The sequence below is a fragment of the Pimephales promelas genome, chromosome 2 (genome assembly GCF_988280905.1).
Source record: "Pimephales promelas chromosome 2, fPimPro1.hap1.1, whole genome shotgun sequence".
NCBI lineage: Eukaryota > Metazoa > Chordata > Actinopteri > Cypriniformes > Leuciscidae > Pimephales > Pimephales promelas.
In genome coordinates this window covers 35,512,116-35,532,101 of record NC_142770.1, presented here as the reverse complement: position 1 = coordinate 35,532,101, position 19,986 = coordinate 35,512,116, and the positions used below count along the sequence as shown (strand labels likewise).

At 41.8% G+C, this 19,986-nt stretch overlaps 1 protein-coding gene across 4 annotated transcripts in view; it reads right to left on the bottom strand.

Annotated features, from left to right (window-relative positions):
• LOC120484830 (NLR family CARD domain-containing protein 3) overlaps positions 1-19,105 on the bottom strand; it is a 72,602-nt gene extending 53,497 nt beyond the window's left edge. For 2 of the 4 annotated variants that reach the window (XM_089118876.1, XM_089118879.1), the window contains exons 1-3: positions 18,935-19,104; positions 18,398-18,493; positions 5,036-5,149 (exon numbers count right to left, since the gene is read on the bottom strand). In XM_089118876.1, the coding sequence (XP_088975002.1) occupies positions 5,036-5,149; positions 18,398-18,447 (164 nt within the window). In that variant the 5' untranslated portion in view covers positions 18,448-18,493; positions 18,935-19,104. Of the gene's footprint in view, positions 1-5,035; positions 5,150-18,397; positions 18,494-18,934 lie in introns of all 4 variants that reach the window. The other 2 variants (XM_089118875.1, XM_089118883.1) reach the window with 2 other exon arrangements.
• Between the last annotated feature and the right edge of the window lie 881 nt (positions 19,106-19,986).

Here is a 19,986-nt window from a genome sequence, read left to right as displayed (position 1 = left end):
TTTATGAACAAACTAAGTATTACTGTTTGTCTCAATATAAGATGTATGAATGTGAATTTAAATACTTTTAAGTAATCTTAGACAACTCCATTGAAAACTCTTAAATAACTGGTTTATAAATAATGCAATATTTCATTTAGAAATGATAAATTGGTCATTAATAAAGTAATCAAGAATAAAGCATTTATAGCTGTATTTATAAATTGCTTTTTTATAACTATTAATGACTATTAATGCTTTATATGTGATGGAATATCTATTTACTAAAGCCTTAGTAAAGTTTTACCGAATTAGTTAGTCTAAAAGTGGATAAATTAACGTTAACATAACGTTGATACACAGATGACGATCAAGTTATTTTGTTAGAAAATGTAAGCCAGTTACACATTACCTAATTGAATTTATCTGCAAAGGCTGATTGGTAAGCAACAGGTGCTAATGTTACAACAGTTCACATTAGCTTACATTCCTTACCTGAAATAAAGTGCTCACTGCAGAGTGTTCTGTAGGTGTCCAGTTATCCCTCTTGATAGCAGAAATCCATTTCTTACAACGTTCAGGGTTTTTGGGAATGTTATTAAATTTTAGTTTATCATTTCTTTGTGATTTGCTGTTGTCACAGCTTACAGCACTGCAGATAGACGGCACGTTAGCAATCGCGATTCGGTCCTACAAATGGCGGCCGCGCCACTGTGTGACGTCACATGAAATCCATGAATAGGTTTTCAGCACTTCGTGCCTGAACACCTAATAATGAGAGACCTTTTTGACGATTGTAGCGCCACCTATGATCCGATCCTCACGAAACTTTGCATGCTTCCTAACCATGTTAGGACACATATGCTCGTCGATTTTTGTGAAGTTGTGACTTTTTTTTGGGGGGGGGGGGGGGGGGGGGTTTAGGGGCTTTTGACTGAATTTTGCCACAGACCACTATCTAAATGACCCTGTTACAGCCAACCAAATGCAAAATTTCAACTTTTTTTCGATAATTATTGATCTAGAGAGTCCAGAGAATAGGCCTAGACTGGTTTGGTCCCGATCGGGCAAAAATCCAGGGACTAGTTCGCAAAAGTGGGTTTTGGACAAAAACCGAAATAACATTTTTTTTTGCTCCAAATGGAAATCCGAGATATACATCTTGTCCGTCTTGAGCCAGGGATTACAGTGGTGTAAAAACATTGAAGCTAAGTCAAACGGTCTTGGAGTTATGAGCAATTTAGTACTTTTGGTTGCTGTAGCGCCACCTATGGGCCAATCGGGCTCATACTCTGATAGCTTCTCCACAATTTGAGGCCCTACCATCTGACAAAGTTTCAGAGCTCCAGCCGTTACGGTTTGGGCTGCACGATGCGTTTTAGGGGATTTTTTTTTCTTTCTAGCAAATACAATAGGTTTTCAGCACTTCGTGCCTGAACACCTAATAATGAGAGACCTTTTTGACGATTGTAGCGCCACCTATGATCCGATCCTCACGAAACTTTGCATGCTTCCTAACCATGTTAGGACACATATGCTCGTCGATTTTTGTGAAGTTGACTTTTTGGGGGGATTTAGGGGCTTTTGACTGAATTTTGCCACAGACCACTATCTAAATGACCCTGTTACAGCCAACCAAATGCAAAATTTCAACTTTTTTTCGATAATTATTGATCTAGAGAGAGTCCAGAGAATAGGCCTAGAATGGTTTGGTCCCGATCGGGCAAAAATCCAGGGACTAGTTCGCAAAAGTGGGTTTTGGACAAAAACCGAAATAACAATTTTTCAGAGCTCCAGCCCTTACGGTTTGGGCTGCACGATGCGTTTTAGGGGATTTTTTTTTTCTTTCTAGCAAATACAATAGGTTTTCAGCACTTCGTGCCTGAACACCTAATAATTCATTACATTTATATAGCGGTTTTCTCGGCACTCAAAGCGCTTCACAGAGAGAGGGAGAATCTCCTCAACCACCATCAGTGTGCAGCTCCACCTGGATGATGCGACGGCTGCCATAGTGCGCCAGAACGCCCACCACACACCAGCTTACTGGTGGAGAGGAGACAGTGATGAAGCCAATTGGTATAGATGGGGATGATTAGGAGGCCATGATGGACAGAGGCCAATGGGCAAATTTGGCCAGGATGCCGGGGTTTAGGGGTGTCCCCGACTAAGGATTTACACATTCGAATCAGAATTTTCGAATCTTTCTATAGTCGACTGATAGTCGAATCATCTGTGTGTGTGTGTGTGTGTGTGTGTGAATGTGTCGGGAGGGGCACGAGGTAGTCAGCAGGAGGGTAAAACTATTTTTATTTTATTTTACACACTGCACACAGCAACCACTTTTAATAAAGCGACCAAAACTGCCTGGCAACTAACAATGGCTTTCTTATTTACGTTTAATAAAAGGTAATGTGGTGGATAAACATTCGTAAAACGTTCTCTCATAACATTTTAAAGCCGCGATCGAAATGCAGAACATCACACAAATATCTAAAAGAACATTTTGATAAATAAACCTAAAAAAAATACCTGCCTAGAGCGGAAAAGAACACACTGACTGCAGACAGGATTTGCATTTCACATTTTGCGAAATTAAATTAAATCGGCAAAATTGCCTGTGCTATCATGTTTCAGTGCAGCGCTACATCGACACAACGAAAAGCAAAAAAAGCATTAATTTACAGAATTAAATTAGAACAGGATATACATTTCTTATAATAAAAAATAAATACAAACGAAATAGTCAGAATCAAGTCACAGGGAGCATAATAAATGTGTGCAAAATGCCAAAGTACAGGGGAACATATATTTTTTTTAAAAATACAAGTTAAATTAAGTAACCCTGAGTGATCAATAAATAAAATTAAAATAAATAAATTATTAAAACAACGAAAGTTTAGCCAGAATTGTGAACTTTCTCCTTTTAACTGCCAAAACAATAAACGCTAAACTGGCAGGTTTTTTTAGCTAAACATGTTCACAGCAAATTAAAATTAGAAACGGCTGAAATGTTTGAAAACACTTGTACCCTACCCGATCGAAAAAAATCCAGTCTTTCACTCTGCTTGTGTGTTAATATTAAACATATTTTAAGTCCCAACATATGATATTGCTATTCGTAAATGAAAAGCGCCAGTTAAATGAAAGAGTGAAACATCCTTATTGGAAGCTAGCTTCCGAGGCTAAGAAACTTACCCGTTTTAAGTGGAAAGCCATATTTGTTGTTGATGAGTGGTAAGACATGAGCTGTTGGCACAACTTGCATTTTGCTTTTTTTGGATCATCTTTTACCATTTCAAAGTGCATCCACACTTTAGATTTTTTTATTCCAGACATTGTAATCCCTGCCGTCAAGATGCTCCCCGTCTGTCACGGATCAGGGAAAGTGAAACCTAAATCTGTCACTGCGGTGAGCGGTGGTTGGATTTATTCACACACACAAACGTTAAAAATATTTATTGAACGCTTCTTTCTTTTCACGTTTTTTTTACAGCATTATCATAATTAAAGGCTGTATATAACTTACTATAACCGTACAAAATCAGTAGTTCTGTGTGAAATTAGACATTGAGCACCCCCGTATTGCCAAAATGGTATGATCCACGTTTCATAAAACCCGCGAACGAAGATTCGAATGTGAGATCGGTGGTCGAATCAGGCTCCGCATATCGATGCATCGAATCTTCGACTATTCGGGGTCACCCCTACCGGGGTTACACCCCTACTCTTTATCAAAGGACATCCTGGGATTTTTAATGACCACAGAGAGTCAGGACCTCGGTTTAACGTCTCATCCGAAGCACGGTTTTCGCCGAACAGAGACGCCGTCCCGAAAACCTCAGCTTACATTTACTTGATGTCATTGCTAGTGTTAGACTGACTGAGATAAATGGGAAATGGCACTTTCACAGACCCAATGGCCACCAAAGCGCTTTACATTTTTGCCTCACATTCACCCATTCATACACCCATTCATACACTCATTCATACACTCATTCATACACCCAATTAATACACTCATTCATACACTCATTCACACACTCATTCATACACCCATTCACACACTCATTCACACACTCATTCATACACTCATTCATACACCCATTCACACACCCATTCATTCACACACCCATTCATACACCCATTCACACACTCATTCACACACTCATTCATACACTCATTCACACACTCATTCATACACTCATTCACACACTCATTCACACACTCATTCACACACTCATTCACACACTCATTCATACACTCATTCACACACTCATTCACACACTCATTCACACACTCATTCACACACCCATTCACACACCCATTCAAACACTCATTCACACACTCATTCATACACTCATTCACACACTCATTCATACACTCATTCATACACCCATTCACACACTCATTCAAACACCCATTCACACACTCATTCACACACTCATTCACACACTCATTCACACACTCATTCAAACACTCATTCATACACTCATTCACACACTCATTCACACACTCATTTACACACTCATTCATACACTCATTCATACACTCATTCACACACTCATTCAAACACTCATTCACACACTCATTCATACACCCATTCACACACTCATTCACACACTAATTCATACGCCCATTCATACACTCATTCACACACCCATTCATACACTCATTCATACACTCATTCATACACTCATTCACACACTCATTCACACACTCATTCATACACTCATTCACACACTCATTCATACACTCATTCACACACCGAAGACGGTGTCAGCCATACGAGGCGTCATCCAGCTCGTCAGGAGCAGCTGGGGTTAGGTGTCTCACACACACACCCACACACACACGCACACAGCTTGAGTTAGGTGTCTTGCTCACGGACACCGTGACACTTGGTCAGGTGGAACCGGGGATTGAGCCACCAACCTTCCAGTTTGTAGTTTACCTACATGTCCCGTAATATAAGATAATGAGTCTAATTCAAAGATCAATTATGAGTCTAATTCAGAAGTGTCACTATTGCACATCTTTTATATAAATGATATACCTGAGATCAGGCCGTGTGTCTCCACTCTTAAACACTGGTGGCTGATCCATAGACCAGTCACTCTTCACAGACACACAGCTGGACTCTGGGTTTGAGCTCTTCTGCTGGACTGAACTGGAACAGAGAACAGATTCAGTTTAATCCTCTACATTACTGTGTTCATTCGTTATGAGATTAACCATATGAGATGCGATCTGGGAAAACCCACCACATGGTGAAATTTGACATATTACAGGATTTGAGACCCTATTAAGACCCTATTATTTTATTTATGTTATTGTTTTTCTGTAACAGACGTTGTGGTTATCTGAAGTCGGCTGATCGCTGTGATTTTCAGAAACGGAATTGAGAAAAAACTGTTTAATTTACTGTGAAGTCCTACTAGTGAGACGACTGGTGCTCTTTATTTATTGCCTTTTTTCCATATCACATATTTTAGTTATCATCATAGATTAGGTATCATTCGAAAGCTTATGAACTCAAAATTCATCCAGTGAAACCCGTTTTGAAATTGAATGATTGAGAGGCGAGCAAGATCTTTTAAACGAGCAGCTTCAAACTCTGTTCTCTTGTGCTCCGCATCACGCCACACGATAACGCTGGATAAAAATAAATAAAACTTGCGTGCCGTTGTAGTTCACCCAGGACTGGACTTTATTCTGTTGTGTGGTTTATTTTTATAGGTGAAATGTCTTTGGACCCAGATAGCAACAAAGTCTGGGCCGAGTCTGGCTTATATTCGGCACTTCTGGCTTAATTCTGGCACTGTTTTTTTCACACTTTTGTGTCAAACAGTACTAGGCTAAGCTCTGGCTGGAGTCTGGCTAACCAAAAGAAAAAATATCAAATTGTATCTGTTTGGCTAAGCTCTGGCTTGAGTTTGGCCTGCCAGAATAGGGAAGTATTTGGCTGAGATTTGGTTGGGTTTTGGTTGGCTGAGCAAAAGATCTCTGGCATTAATGTTTTGTACTGTAAAATAGCTGTGTTAGATGAGGTTGCATGTCATTATAATGCAACCTCATAAATAGGGTTAATTTTGTCAAAAATAATTAAATGAAATATGTTTGTTATAGACCTAGTTAAAAATACGTATAGATATGTATTCAAATAGTACTCTTTAACACATTTAAGTATAGGCAGGTTTTAAAGGAAAGAAGCCTTGATTATTCTATTGGCAAGATTATTTTAATGGGGGGGGGGGGAGGGTGATAATGTGCAGAATGAAAAAAAAAGATGTTTGCAAAATGACTGAAGACAAAGACAAATGGTTCAGTCTGCAGCATCATAAGACAAAAGATTGAATGGAACTGAATACTTTGTGGTTATCTAAATGGTAATCAATTTGCCACACAAAAATCACTTTTTGGGGAATTGATTAGGCTACCATTTGTATAACAACAGATTTACTACAAAAACCCATGGTTAAACTATGATTTTTTTGTAGCAAAAACCACCCATGCTTTGAGTTTTCACAATTCCTTAACAATGAAAAATGTATATAATCTACATAGAATAGCCTATACATGTGTATTTGGAGAAGAAACATTTATGTTGTCCACGTAAACCATTGAAATAGATTAAGAAATAAAACGTGGCTCTGACTTTAAAAGTCTCCGGGAAACTTGCGAATTTTTAGAGGAGTGTGTCAGTGTGAGCAAACCACCACGCGGCGGAAGACTGTTAGATGCGGCGTCCATGTGCGGCGTCTGATACAATAACGCAGTTTGCAATGCAGCATGGAAATAGTAGTTGATTTACATATACAGTGTTAAATGCGCTTTGCAAAAAAGACTACTTTTCCCAGAATGCACCCCGTAACACCATCCCGCCTACCAAAGGATCCGGAAGTTGCGTAGCAGCTATTCAGCAACAGTCGCGGTGAAATTCAAATAGATGTTCTAACTTCGACAATGACGCTATATTGGTTTTATCTTTTGGAGTTTTAATACATGATCAAGGTAAGTTTATAGTTTTTCACTATCTTAACACGTGGATTTTAATCTCGCATTACTAGATACAATTTTTTGGGGGGTTTGTGTGGTTAGATTTTATTTGTTTTTATGTTGGAGAGGAAATAGACTTGATGTTTGAATTCTGTTTTTCATTGAAAATTAACGTTATAGTGAAGAACATCGGAAGCTGCTTCTTGCTGAACAACAGCTGATCTTTCTGAGGCCACCAAAACAGAAAACCAAGTAAGATTGATTATTTTGTAACGTTAATTCATTAACATAGACCTTTCTTACAGGTCCTTATATATTTGTGCAGTTCAACACATTATAATGCACATTTCCTTTTGAATTGCAAAAAGGGAATTTGTCACTGAATAGTCTTTACATGACCATACCACACTTTCTCAATCAAATTTATTAATCATTAAAAAAATTTACCTTTTCCTAAAGATGAAACAGGCGCCTAATGGATGAAAATGACACCGATGAGGAGGCTACTGCAGCCATGGCAAGTAAGAAGTTCACAACAAGACCTCACAAAACATCACTGTGCAAAAGGATCAAGTGATGTGAACTGGACAGAGCAGTACAGCGAGTGATCGATCAGACCACGCCCCTTTTCTGACATGTTGAGACATGCCCTGGTTTGCAGAGAACAGCATTCAGTTTAGTTTCACTTTGCAAGATAAGCTTCAGGTTGTGTTCGTGTGCGTCAGTGACCACAAGTAAGTTGTCATTAGTTATAAAGTATTATAAGTTAATCAGTGACTTTAGCATTTGATGGTTAAATGTCAGTAACAGCCTTTTTCTCTATTATGTGTAGATTGTATGGCATTCTTATTGAAGTTCACATTTCAGGATATGTTTAGCCCTGTTTATTTAAATGACTAGAGAGAGTATTAGCCTCAGTTGTGTTATGTTAGTTGACATCAATGTTTATTTCCTTTTCTTTAGAACCACACCTACCACACCTACACAGTAAAGTTTATACATAGAAATAGTGCCTGTGCATCTGTATTAGGAAAGTATACATTAAAGCTTTCAACAAGTATTCCTGCCTTCCGTGTCCTGACTAGACACCCCATATTGGTGACTAATTTTCGCAACCAGTAGAGCCCCATTACAATTTATGGTCCTTCGAGCCGGATCAGAGTCAACGATATGGCAACCAGTAAAGAAGGAATCAGCCTCCCTGTTTCACCTGTGCGCCCCAAACGTGCAGCGCAACGCCCAAGATATCTGGATGATTTCTTAGTCGAATATACAGACCAGCATAGCTTAGCGCAGATGCACAGGCACGAAGAGGAAAGGAATCTACTCAGTCCTGCTAGAAGCATATCCTCAATGACACCAATGCAGAATGCAAATGACGCCATTGTTCATCAGGCTTTGGAGACAGCGCGGCAACAGAGTGAAACGGCCAAGAAACAAACAGAGCTTTTGGAGTTTTTCCTGCAGCACCATTCCCCTCAGACCTCAGCTCAGTGGTCAAGGAGGTCATCACGGCATCAGACCCCAGTACGAAAACTCTATACAGACCGAGGTGGTAAACCACAGCCTTCCCCAGCCCTTGCTCCTCACCACCACAGAACTGAGAATCACCCAAGTGAAACTGCAGAAATAACCCATCAGCTAGAACAAATGACACTTCCTCCGCCTCTTAGCCGAGTCATTCAACCCCCTAAGCACACGCTCGATCCATGCCATGACATTCAGTCTATTAAACAGGATACTGAATACGATCCACCAGCTCACCTTCAGCCCAGCCATCCTAAAGGGTCACCCCAGGGCCTACAGCATTCAGTAGGCTTTCTAAGAAATGTCTCATCAGATAGCTCACTCTTATCCTATCCCATTTCAAGTAACTGTAAGCTCAACGCAGCTACAACCAGCAGCCAGCACAAGGAAAGTGGAGAGTCTCAGTTAGGAAATCCACATCTGGTGCCACTTGAGCCTCATAACTATCTTCCACATGTGGCTCCTCCCAGATCGCTACATGGAAGTCCAGCTACTGATCAGATGATGCCTCTACCCATGCACCAGTCAACATTCCAGCCTCCTTATGTACCCCAACCATTCTACCAAGGAAATCCAGCCATGTTGGCTCATTATCCCTCCACTGGGTATCAGCATCCACCCCTCAATATAGAAGGCCCAACATTTCCGGACTTCACCCAGGAGGATAGAGCTCAATATGTGGAGCTACGCCTTTCTCTTAGCACCCTTCTTCATCCATCTCAGTCCGAGCATTAAAAGTATGCCATCTTGCTGAAGCATGTCAAGGTGCCACAAGCTCATCGCCTCGTGCTAGCCCATGCAGAGTCTAATATGCCCTACTCTGAAGCTCTGAAAGCGCTGGATGAACGCTATGGACGTCCATATCAGTTTGTGCTGAAAGAGATAGAGGACATGGAACGCCTACCCCCGATCCGAAGTGATAGGGCACTTGATGAGTTCTCCATTAGAGTGCAGTCGCTAGTCGGCATGCTGAAAGCTCTCAGAGGTGAAGGCCATGAGGAACTCCACTGTGGCTCAAATGTGAAGCGCCTTCTAAGCAGGCTCCCCAAGCACCAGCAAGAGAGATTTCGTCGTCAACAGTATAGGAAGGATCCTGATAAGTTGAAGCTAACGCTCACTGACTTTTCAGAATGGCTAAAGGCAGAAGTCAGATGCCTGGACATTGAGCCCTCACTTCAAGCTCACAGTGAGAAAGACAGGAGAGAATACAAGCAGCAGAAGTCCAATGTTAAGATCACTACTGTTATGCATGGGACAGGCAGTTCCAGTAACCATCCATCCAACACGCCCTCTAAGGTAGCTCATTCTATCCGAACCCAAGTGAAGGGTAAGATATACTGCCCTTACTGTGAGGCAGAACACTACCTCAGCCAATGTGAGAGTTTTGCTAAGCTTACCAAAGCAGAGATGGTGGATTGGATTAAAGTCAAGAGAAGGTGCTGGAGATGCGGACGTTCCCATCTAGCCTCCGCCTGTGACCTCAAGAAACTGTGTCGCCTCTGCAAGTCAAAGCACCTTTCTGTTCTACATGAGGTTAACCAGAGGAGTGAGAACGAGCCTACCATCATGTCGACAGCAGAGACTCACTACCTGGATCAGCCAAATAGATATAGCCAGGTGCTTTTGAAGATTGTCAGAGTCAATTTGCAATACCAGGATAAAGTACTCGACACATATGCAGTGCTGGATGATGGCTCTGAGAGAACCATCCTGCTTTCATCTGCAGCACGCCACTTGGGAGTACAGGGTCAAGCGGAAGACCTCACACTCCGTACTATCCGTCAAAACATCAAGATACTGTCAGGCTCTCGTGTGTCATTTACGATTACTCCTGCTTCTCAACCAACGAAGAGGTTCTCCATTCAAGGCGCATTCACGGGTGAACACTTAGGCCTTTCTCAGTACAGCTACCCAGCTCCAAAGAAGATATCGACATCTACGAGGTCTGACAATTCCAGCCATTGATGGAGCTCAGCCAACCCTCCTGATTGGATCAGATAATGCTGATCTGATCGTTCCAATTGAGCCAGTGCATTTAGGTCCCCCTGGTGGTCCTGCAGCGGTCAAGACTAAGCTCGGTTGGACACTACAAGGCCCAGCAAAATACCTGCAGCAACAGCTTCCCACCACACAGTGCTTGTTCACCACAGTTTCCTCCCCATCTGTTGAGCTGTTCAGTCAAGTTGAACGGTTGTGGCAGTTAGATACACTGCCTTTCAAAAGTGAGAGGTTAGTGACCAGATCCAGACAGGACAAGTACTCAGTGGACTTATTAGAGGCAGAGACCATCCGTGTAGAAGTGAACGGAGTGCATCGGTACGCTACACCCCTTCTACGAGTCCCAAACATGCCCAAGCTGAAAGTTTCAAAGGAAGTTGTGATGAAGAACCTGCGAAACACAGAGAAAAGGTTAGTGCAAGACCCACTGCGTGCATCTACCTACCGAGAGGAGATCAAGAAACTGGAGATTGCTGGGTATGTCAACAAGATTGACTCCTGTGAAGCAGACTCATCAGAAGAGTCATGGTTTCTGCCCCACCACATGGTCAGACACAATGGCAAGGAACGGATTGTTTTCAACTGCAGTTTCCAGCTTGGCAGACAAAGTTTGAATAACTACCTCCTTCCTGGCCCAGCCTTAGGACCCTCACTCCTTGGAGTCCTCCTGCGCTTCAGAGAGCATCGAGTCGCAGTAAGTGGTGACATTAAAGGGATGTTTCACCAGATCCGCCTTCTAGACAGAGACAAGCCCTTGTTGAGGTTCCTTTGGAGGGATCTAAAGACAGACGAACAGCCATCAGTGTACCAGTGGGAGGTCCTGCCATTCGGGACAACGTGCAGCCCCTGCTGCGCGATCTTTGCTCTACAGAAACACGTCAATGAATCAAGTCAACCAGGGGAGAATGTCCGCCACAGTGTCGAACAGTGCTTCTATGTTGATAACTGCCTGCAGAGTTTACCCACTGTAGTAGAAGCAAGTAACCTTGTGACGAGGCTTAGAACCCTTCTAGCTGCAGGTGGCTTCGAAATTCGTCAGTGGGCCAGTAATCAGCCAGAGGTGATTTGCAACCTGCCTAAGGAGGCCAAGTCTGATAGCAGCGAAAGATGGGTTTCTGAGATGCATGGTGAAGCTCAAGAGATGACGCTAGGCCTCAGTTGGGACTTCATGGAGGACACACTCCATTACAGGCATCGCCCGGTTGCCCCAAGCCAGACCACCATGCGACATATCTATAAGATATTAGCAAGCCAGTATGATCCCCTAGGTCATATCCTGCCGTTCACCACAAGGGCCAAAGTTTTGGTCCAGAGACTGTGGGCCAAAGACCGCGACTGGGATGACCCAAACTTACCGGTCGACCTCCTGCAAGCCTGGACTACATGGGAAGAAGAGCTCCCTCAGCTCCCAAAGATCAGTCTCTCCCGGAGTTATTTCCCACTGGACGTGGATGTTAGTGCCATCACCCTCGAGCTTAACGTCTTTTGTGATGCATCAGAGTCCGCTTATGGGTCGGTTGCTTACCTACGTGGTGAGGATCCTCAAGGCCAAGTCCATGTAGCCTTTGTGCTGGCACGCTCAAGAGTGGCACCGAAGAAACAACAGTCAATGCCACGCCTTGAGCTCTGTGCGGCCCTTACCGGAGCTCAGCTTGCCCAGATGATCCAGAGGGAGCTCACCCTTCAGTTGAGGGACACAGTGCTATGGTCTGACTCCACCACCGTACTTGCCTGGATACAGTCAGAGTCCTGCAGATACAAGGTGTTTGTAGGAACTCGTATATCTGAGATTCAGGAGCTAACAGATCACCGGGCATGGAGGTATGTGGACACTCAGAATAACCCTGCAGATCCTATCACAAGAGGGATGACATTATCCAACTTAGCCAAACCAAACCAGTTCAGCCAAGGTCCAGCCTTCCTCCGGTTACCACGTGAGAGTTGGCCAGCTACAAATTCTTTCGTGGAGGTCCCAGATGAAACAGAGATGAAGAGGTCTGCTTTCTGTGGGTTCATGTCAGCCATTACTGCTCCAGAGATCCCAGCCCCTGAAGACCACTCTACCTTTGAAGATCTCCTTGAGGCAACAAGTAGGTCCCTTCACGGGGCGGCCTTCCAGTCGAGCGCCCTCAGTGCGGATGACTACGGAGAGGCTGAACTCCGAATCCTTCAGAGAGCACAATATGATAGCTTTCCGGATGAAGTTAAGTGCCTAAAAGCAGGGAAAGCACTTCCATCTAGCAGTCGGCTCTTGTCACTTGCTCCAGAGTACGACGTCTCTATGGGCCTTATCCGAGTAGGTGGTAGACTGCGCCGTTCTACTAGTCTGGAAGAAGATGTCGTACACCCAATTGTGCTAGAACCGAAGCACCATATTACCAAACTTATCATACGACAATATGATAACAAGTTACTCCATCCTGGATCAGAGAGGGTCTTCGCAGAGCTCCGACGCAAGTTTTGGATCCTTCAAGGCCGCGAAGCTGTGCGTCGTCATCAGAGATCCTGCCCAGAGTGCCAGAAATGGAGAGCAAAGCCTGTTATTCCTAAGATGGCGGATCTACCCCCTTGTCGTCTCCGCCTCCTGAAGCCTCCATTTTATTCGACAGGAGTAGATTGCTTTGGCCCGTTCCAGGTCAAGCGAGGTCGGAGTACGGAAAAGAGATGGGGAATTGTTTTTAAGTGTATGACGACCAGGTGCGTTCACCTTGATGTGCTGTCTAACATGGATACTGACTCATGTCACTCAGAAGGTTCGTGGCTAGACGAGGAACTCCCTTTGAGCTTCTCTCTGACTGTGGGACCAACTTCCGTGGAGGGGAGCACGAGCTTAAAGCAAGTTTTGAGGCCATGGGTGAAGAGCTGCAAATCAAGTTGGCTAAGCAACAGATCCGTTTCCAGTTCAATCCACCAAATGCACCTCACTTTGGTGGAGCCTGGGAGCGGGAAGTCAGATCCATTAAGGCTGCACTCTACGTCACTCTGGGAGCACAGACAGTGACCGAAGAAGTTTTGCAGACAGTTCTGATTGAGGTGGAAGGAATCCTCAATTCCAAGCCACTGGGCTACGTGTCAACAGATGTAGCCGATGCGGATCCCGTAACTCCCAAATACCTCCTCATGGGGCGGCCTGACTCTTCGCTTCCTCAGGTGGTGTACCCTGAGTCTGAGATTCTAAGTCGGAGAAGATGGCGGCACAGTCAGGTGTTAGCTGACCAGTTTTGGACCCATTTCATTCGTAACTACTTGCCTTTCTTGCAGTCAAGGCAGAAATGGGTAAAGGACACTGAGAATCTCACTGTTGGTACGGTGGTAATGGTAATTGACCAAAGGTTTCCTCGGGCATTGTGGCCAGTGGGACGAGTAACGAAGACCATTAGGAGTGTCGATGGTAAAGTGAGGACTGCTGAGGTACAGGTGGAAGAGAGAACCTACACCAGACCGGTGGCCAAGCTCATTGAGCTGCCGGCCATCCCGGATAATGTCTCGACAACAGCTCCGGTGGATAGTTGAGTCTTTCTAGAAGATAATTCACATCGTGAATTATGGGGCGGCTGTGCAAAAGGATCAAGTGATGTGAACTGGACAGAGCAGTACAGCGAGTGATCGATCAGACCACGCCCCTTTTCTGACATGTTGAGACATGCCCTGGTTTGCAGAGAACAGCATTCAGTTTAGTTTCACTTTGCAAGATAAGCTTCAGGTTGTGTTCGTGTGCGTCAGTGACCACAAGTAAGTTGTCATTAGTTATAAAGTATTATAAGTTAATAAGTGACTTTAGCATTTGATGGTTAAATGTCAGTAACAGCCTTTTTCTCTATTATGTGTAGATTGTATGGCATTCTTATTGAAGTTCACATTTCAGAATATGTTTAGCCCTGTTTATTTAAATGACTAGAGAGAGTATTAGCCTCAGTTGTGTTATGTTAGTTGACATCAATGTTTATTTCCTTTTCTTTAGAACCACACCTACCACACCTACACAGTAAAGTTTATACATAGAAATATTGCCTGTGCATCTGTATTAGGAAAGTATACATTAAAGCTTTCAACAAGTATTCCTGCCTTCCGTGTCCTGACTAGACACCCCATATTGGTGACTAATTTTCGCAACCAGTAGAGCCCCATTACATCACAGTGAATTGACGTGGCAACAGGATTCAACTTTACAGTCTCACGGACAGGCAATACAGTCACCATGGCATCATGAAACACCCAGCCCACAGAGAAAAAGCCTCTCAAGTGATGACCGATTAATAAGATGTGAGATTTCTTTTAGTCTTTTTTTTTATTTTATTTTTTATCATATATTCACTGTTAGTGTAAGGATACTCTAGCATGTCATAGCAGTGGTGGTGTGGCATGCATGACACATTTACACTTTTGCTTTACTGGTTGTATCAATTTAATTTATTGCTTGGTTTCTGTTGCTTTTTAGTACGGTGGCTGAGAGGGCTCAACACGCTGCAACAGAAGAAAATGGATGCAAACAGAAAAAACCCTGTAAAATAAGAACATCTTTATCACATGTGCTAAAACACAACCAAATACAGAAACGCACTCCAAATGTCCGACCATCAACGCAAATATCTACTCGACAGTGGTGTTTGTTTTATTGTTATTATTATTTATTGTTTGCATTGTATTTGCAGCATGTGTGTTGTGACACTGATGTCTTGACTTGCTGGTGTTTTTCTTGTTTGCATGTTTTCTTCTGTTGCAGGACTTTGAGGTCTCTTGCCTTTTGCAGCGTGTTTTTGTATGTGGTTGCGCTAAATATTTGCTGCATGTGTGTTGGCAAACGGATGAAGATGTTTTATTAATTTGCTGGTGTTTTTTACTGTTTGCATGTTTTGCGTTGAGATCTCTCGGAGACGTATTTTCGTTCATTTTTGTATTTCATTATTTAAAGGGCACCTATTATGCCCCTTTTTACAAGATGTAATATTGGTCTCGGTTGTCCCCAGAATGTATTTGTGAAGTTTCAGCTCAAAATACCCCATAGTTAATTTATTATAACCCTTTGAAAATGTCATTTTGGGGCCTGTTTGAAAATGAGCTGTTATGAGGCCTGCCACTTTAATGCAAATGAGCTGCATATTCCCGCCCTGCCTTTGGATGAGGGCGTAACTTGAAACCTATGGCCGTCGGTAAGCAGAAGGGGAGAGTGAGAGACGCGCTATTTTGTCTGTCATTCAGCGTACGTTTGAATCGGAATATATAAACAGCACAAAGAGACTCCGGCAGAATAAACACAAATGAGAATGGACCAGTACGTCTCGGTATGGTTATTTGATACATTTATGTACTTACAGAGTTGTAATTGCGTCCTCTTTGCAAGTATGGAGGAGCAACACAGACACACAAACACTAACGCTGGCGCATTTTTTTTAAAACTAACGTTACATACACATTCTGTGATAAAGTTTGCTACGTAACTTACAAGCGAAATTACATTTATGCGAGGGAGCTGTGGCGTCATGTTTACTTGTCATACAGGTGCTTCTGTGGCAAATGTGAGAAGATGGCTAACATACAGAACAAGAACATATATGCGGTTTTTAATACAATATCTTTAAAAATAAATATTTATAAACGTGTGGTTACACATTATACAAACAAGGTTTAAATTATATGCACTGACATTCTACGACGACAACAATTTTAGACGCTTTTGTTTTGTTGTTGAATTGGCTGACATCGACTGAAAACTATTTGCTCAAAAATCATAAAATACACTTACTGTTACTGGAGGTGACGGTGGATCGCAAACAGTAGATGACGATCCACACTTGAGGATTAACTTTTAAGCCACAACAACAGGATTAACCCACGAGTCGATAAGTTATGTTTCCAAGAGACATTACAGGCTGTCGTTGAAACAATGGAGGACGTGTGTACAGATCACCGAGGGCGGGGTCTAGGCCACAGCCACACTGTCAATCAAGCCCCTGTCTCCCGTTCTACGTCACAAAGATCTGAATCTCAGAACAGCTCGTTCTGAGACAGTGCATATGATTTATTGAGATTGTAAAAAAAACACTGGGTGGATTTTTATCATTCCAGGGTGGTTTTGCTCACACACTGCCAACACACATTTATGTTCAAACACCATGTAAAAGTGAATTTTCCATAATAGGTGCCCTTTAAGCATGCCACATACACTTTTTTAAAATTGCATAATTGCATTATTTTTTGTAACATTTTAATTTATTGCTGTCTTTTTATTATTCTTGTAATGCGAGTAATAGTTATTTTTTTAGTCTTACTCTAGTATTGGCTTGTCTTTTGTTGTTTTTCCTTTTATCTGGCTGAGATTTTCTTCCCTTCTCAATAAAATATTGTTCATTGCATTTCTGTAGTGTCGGTTTTTTTATTATTCCTTGCACAATACATAAGTATTACACAGGGATAATTTCTGGTTCAGTTTTGGGGACTCTGGTATAATATTGGCCCAGTTATGGCTGTTTTCTGCAGCTTCTGGATAAGATGTGGCTGAGTTCTGGCCTAAAGGTGGTGGCAGTTTGGCTTTTGTCTGGCTGACATATGGGGATTACGGTGTTGTTTTGGCCCAGTTCTGGATAATATCTGGGTACATCGGAAAGCTCTGGGCGAGTTTTGGTTTGCTCCCGGCATTGATCTGGTTGACTTACGGCAAACAGGACTCGGGCCAACCTTGGGCCGTAATTCCATGCGGTATGTGGGCCAAAATCTCAGCCGAAATTAAGCCAGATCCGGCCCAAAGCCAATTTGCTATCTGGTGTTTTTCTTGTTTGCATGTTTTCTTCTGTTGCAGGACTTTGAGATCTCTCGGCCAACATATTTTTGTTAATTTTTGTATCTCATTATTTAAGAATGCCACATACACATTTTTGTAACATTTTAATTTATTGCTGTCTTTTTATTATTCTTGTAATGTGAATTATAGTTATATTTTGTTTTGTCTTACTCTAGTATTGGCTTGTATTTTGTTGTTTATCCTTTTATCTAGCTGAGATTTTCTTCCCTTCTCAATAAAATATTGTTTGCATTTCTGTAGTGTCATTTTTTTTTATTATACCTTGTTTTACACAGGAATAATTTCTGGTTCAGTTTTGGGGACTGTGGTATAATATTGGCCCAGTTATGGCTGTTTTCTGCAGCTTCTGGATAAGATGTGGCTGAGTTCTGGCCTAAAGGTGGTGGCAGTTTGGCTTTTGTCTGGCTGACATATGGGGAGTACCGCGTTGTTTTGGCCCAGTTCTGGGTAATATTTGGGTACACTGCAAAGCTCTGGGCGAGTTTTGGTTTGCTCACGGCTTTGATCTGGTTGACTTACGGCAAACAGCACTTGGGCCAACCTTGGCCCGTAATTCCATGCGGTATGTGGGCCAAAATCTCAGCCGAAATTAAGCCAGATCCGGCCCAAGGCCAATTTGCTATGGGGAGTGTTAAGAGAAGGAGAGCTCAACGGGAGATATTGTTTTTTGCCGTGCGTGTTCTTAAAGAGAAACACAGTCTTGTCAGCTGGCCAGTATAAATCGCTATTTTTCTGCACTAATAGTGAATTTTCCAAAGATATATTCAGAGATGATAAACAAGATGTTGTAGAATAATCATTTAATAAAAACCCAATTTTGACAAAAAAAAAAAAAAAAAACTGACATTCAATCTATATTTAGACGATACTAAAAAAAACGTACGGGTTTTCCGACAGGTTTTCCCAGACCGCAAAACATATTAATATAAACACATTCATCTTTCATCTTAAAGCACTTTGAAGAAACTTTATGATCGTTTTATTTAATAATTCATGTTAGTTTCAAAACAAAAACACAAGAAAAATTAGGCACAAAACAAAACTGATATTTTTCTGAGATGTGACACAATATTTAACAGTGTTAGTTGAAAGTACCTGTGTCCTGGAGAGAAATCTCCATCTCTGGATGCTTGTGAATCAGCCATGATGAAGATCAGGAGAATCTGTTGAGTTTGATCTCCTCCACTGACTCTGATGAAGAAACATTCACACACAATATTAAATGATTAAATTAAACGACCTTCATAATTTATCTGGACATATCTGGAGTGTGTGAGAAAAGGGATCGTGTAATAACTTCGTTAACTCACGCCCATTTGGGCCTTACACACACGCGCGCGCGCACACACACACACACACACACACACACACACAAGTCGGCCGTTTGATTTCATGGAAATAACGGACACCGGAAACGCTGAACATGTTCGGGTGAAAGAAAACAAACCCCGACCCGCATCGACAGACTCTCATGTTTAAAAAGCGTGTGTCTGTGAGCTGTGATTTGGCCTATGAATGTTTACACATATAAACTTCTGAAGAATCACAAACAATACGAAACACAAAAGAAACCTTGGAGTGAAAGAAAACCTTTAAAGATTTTATATCAAACAAACAATCACGAACACTCACCTTGATCAAACTTTTACAAGATACAGGATCTCAAATCCTCCAGCTTTAACATCATAAAACTACAAGTAAATTAATTCTTAAGCGTTGATAAACACTTGATGCTCTGTTTTTCATGTCGTATTGTATTTTTCCAGCTCAATTGGCGACAGGAAAACTAACTTTCACTTTCTGTTTGTGACGAGAGAGAGACGCGCGTTCACGAGAGCACCACGCGGCGCATGCGTGAGAGCAGATGAACGCGCGTTGGAGACAGGTTGGAGATTAATATTTTATAAATAAAGTGGTACAGTTTTGCGCAAAGCATTCACGTCTTTTACAGATTGTTTTTTTATGTGTAACTTTTTTATCCTATTTCGTTTTTCTCTCTCTTCTCTTTACTTAATTTATTATTACTGTTCATCCTTTTTTCTTCATTATTTCTGTTTTGTTTATTCTTTTGGTTCTCTTTTTTATTTGTTCATCCTTGCCTTCATTTGTTCAGTTTTGTCTTTCATTTTTCTTTCTGCAAACTCACAGTTCCTGATAATAAATCATAAAGAGGACTTTGTTAGATCACATCTGTATGATATGAAATAAGTTTGTCATCATCCAATCATGTTAATAATTACATTTAGTCATTTAGCAGATGATTTTATATTAACCTTTAAGACAATCTACAAATGTGGAACAATGCAATGTGACATAAACCTGAAAGAATCAAATCAATTATAACCATACTGTAAAATACTGTAAACTTTATAACAGTTTAATGGTTGGTTTAATTCGTTGTTCCTTTATTGCACTTAAATTTAACTACTTTTAATTTAATAAGCGAAATGGCCAAAAGTCATTAAGAGGAAAGGACAGAAGTGATTGAGAAATATGAATGAATAAATGGTGATGTTGTAAAGTGATCTCTTCTGTCGGCTCTCGATACGGTTCACTCGTACTGCGTCACTAGAAGCAAAACTCCTGTTTCCTCTGATCACTGAAGCCTTATAGAGTCACACAGAGAGAAACATGTTCCTTTACACAATAGTCAGTCCAGTCTCCTTCACTTATACAGCGCTGTA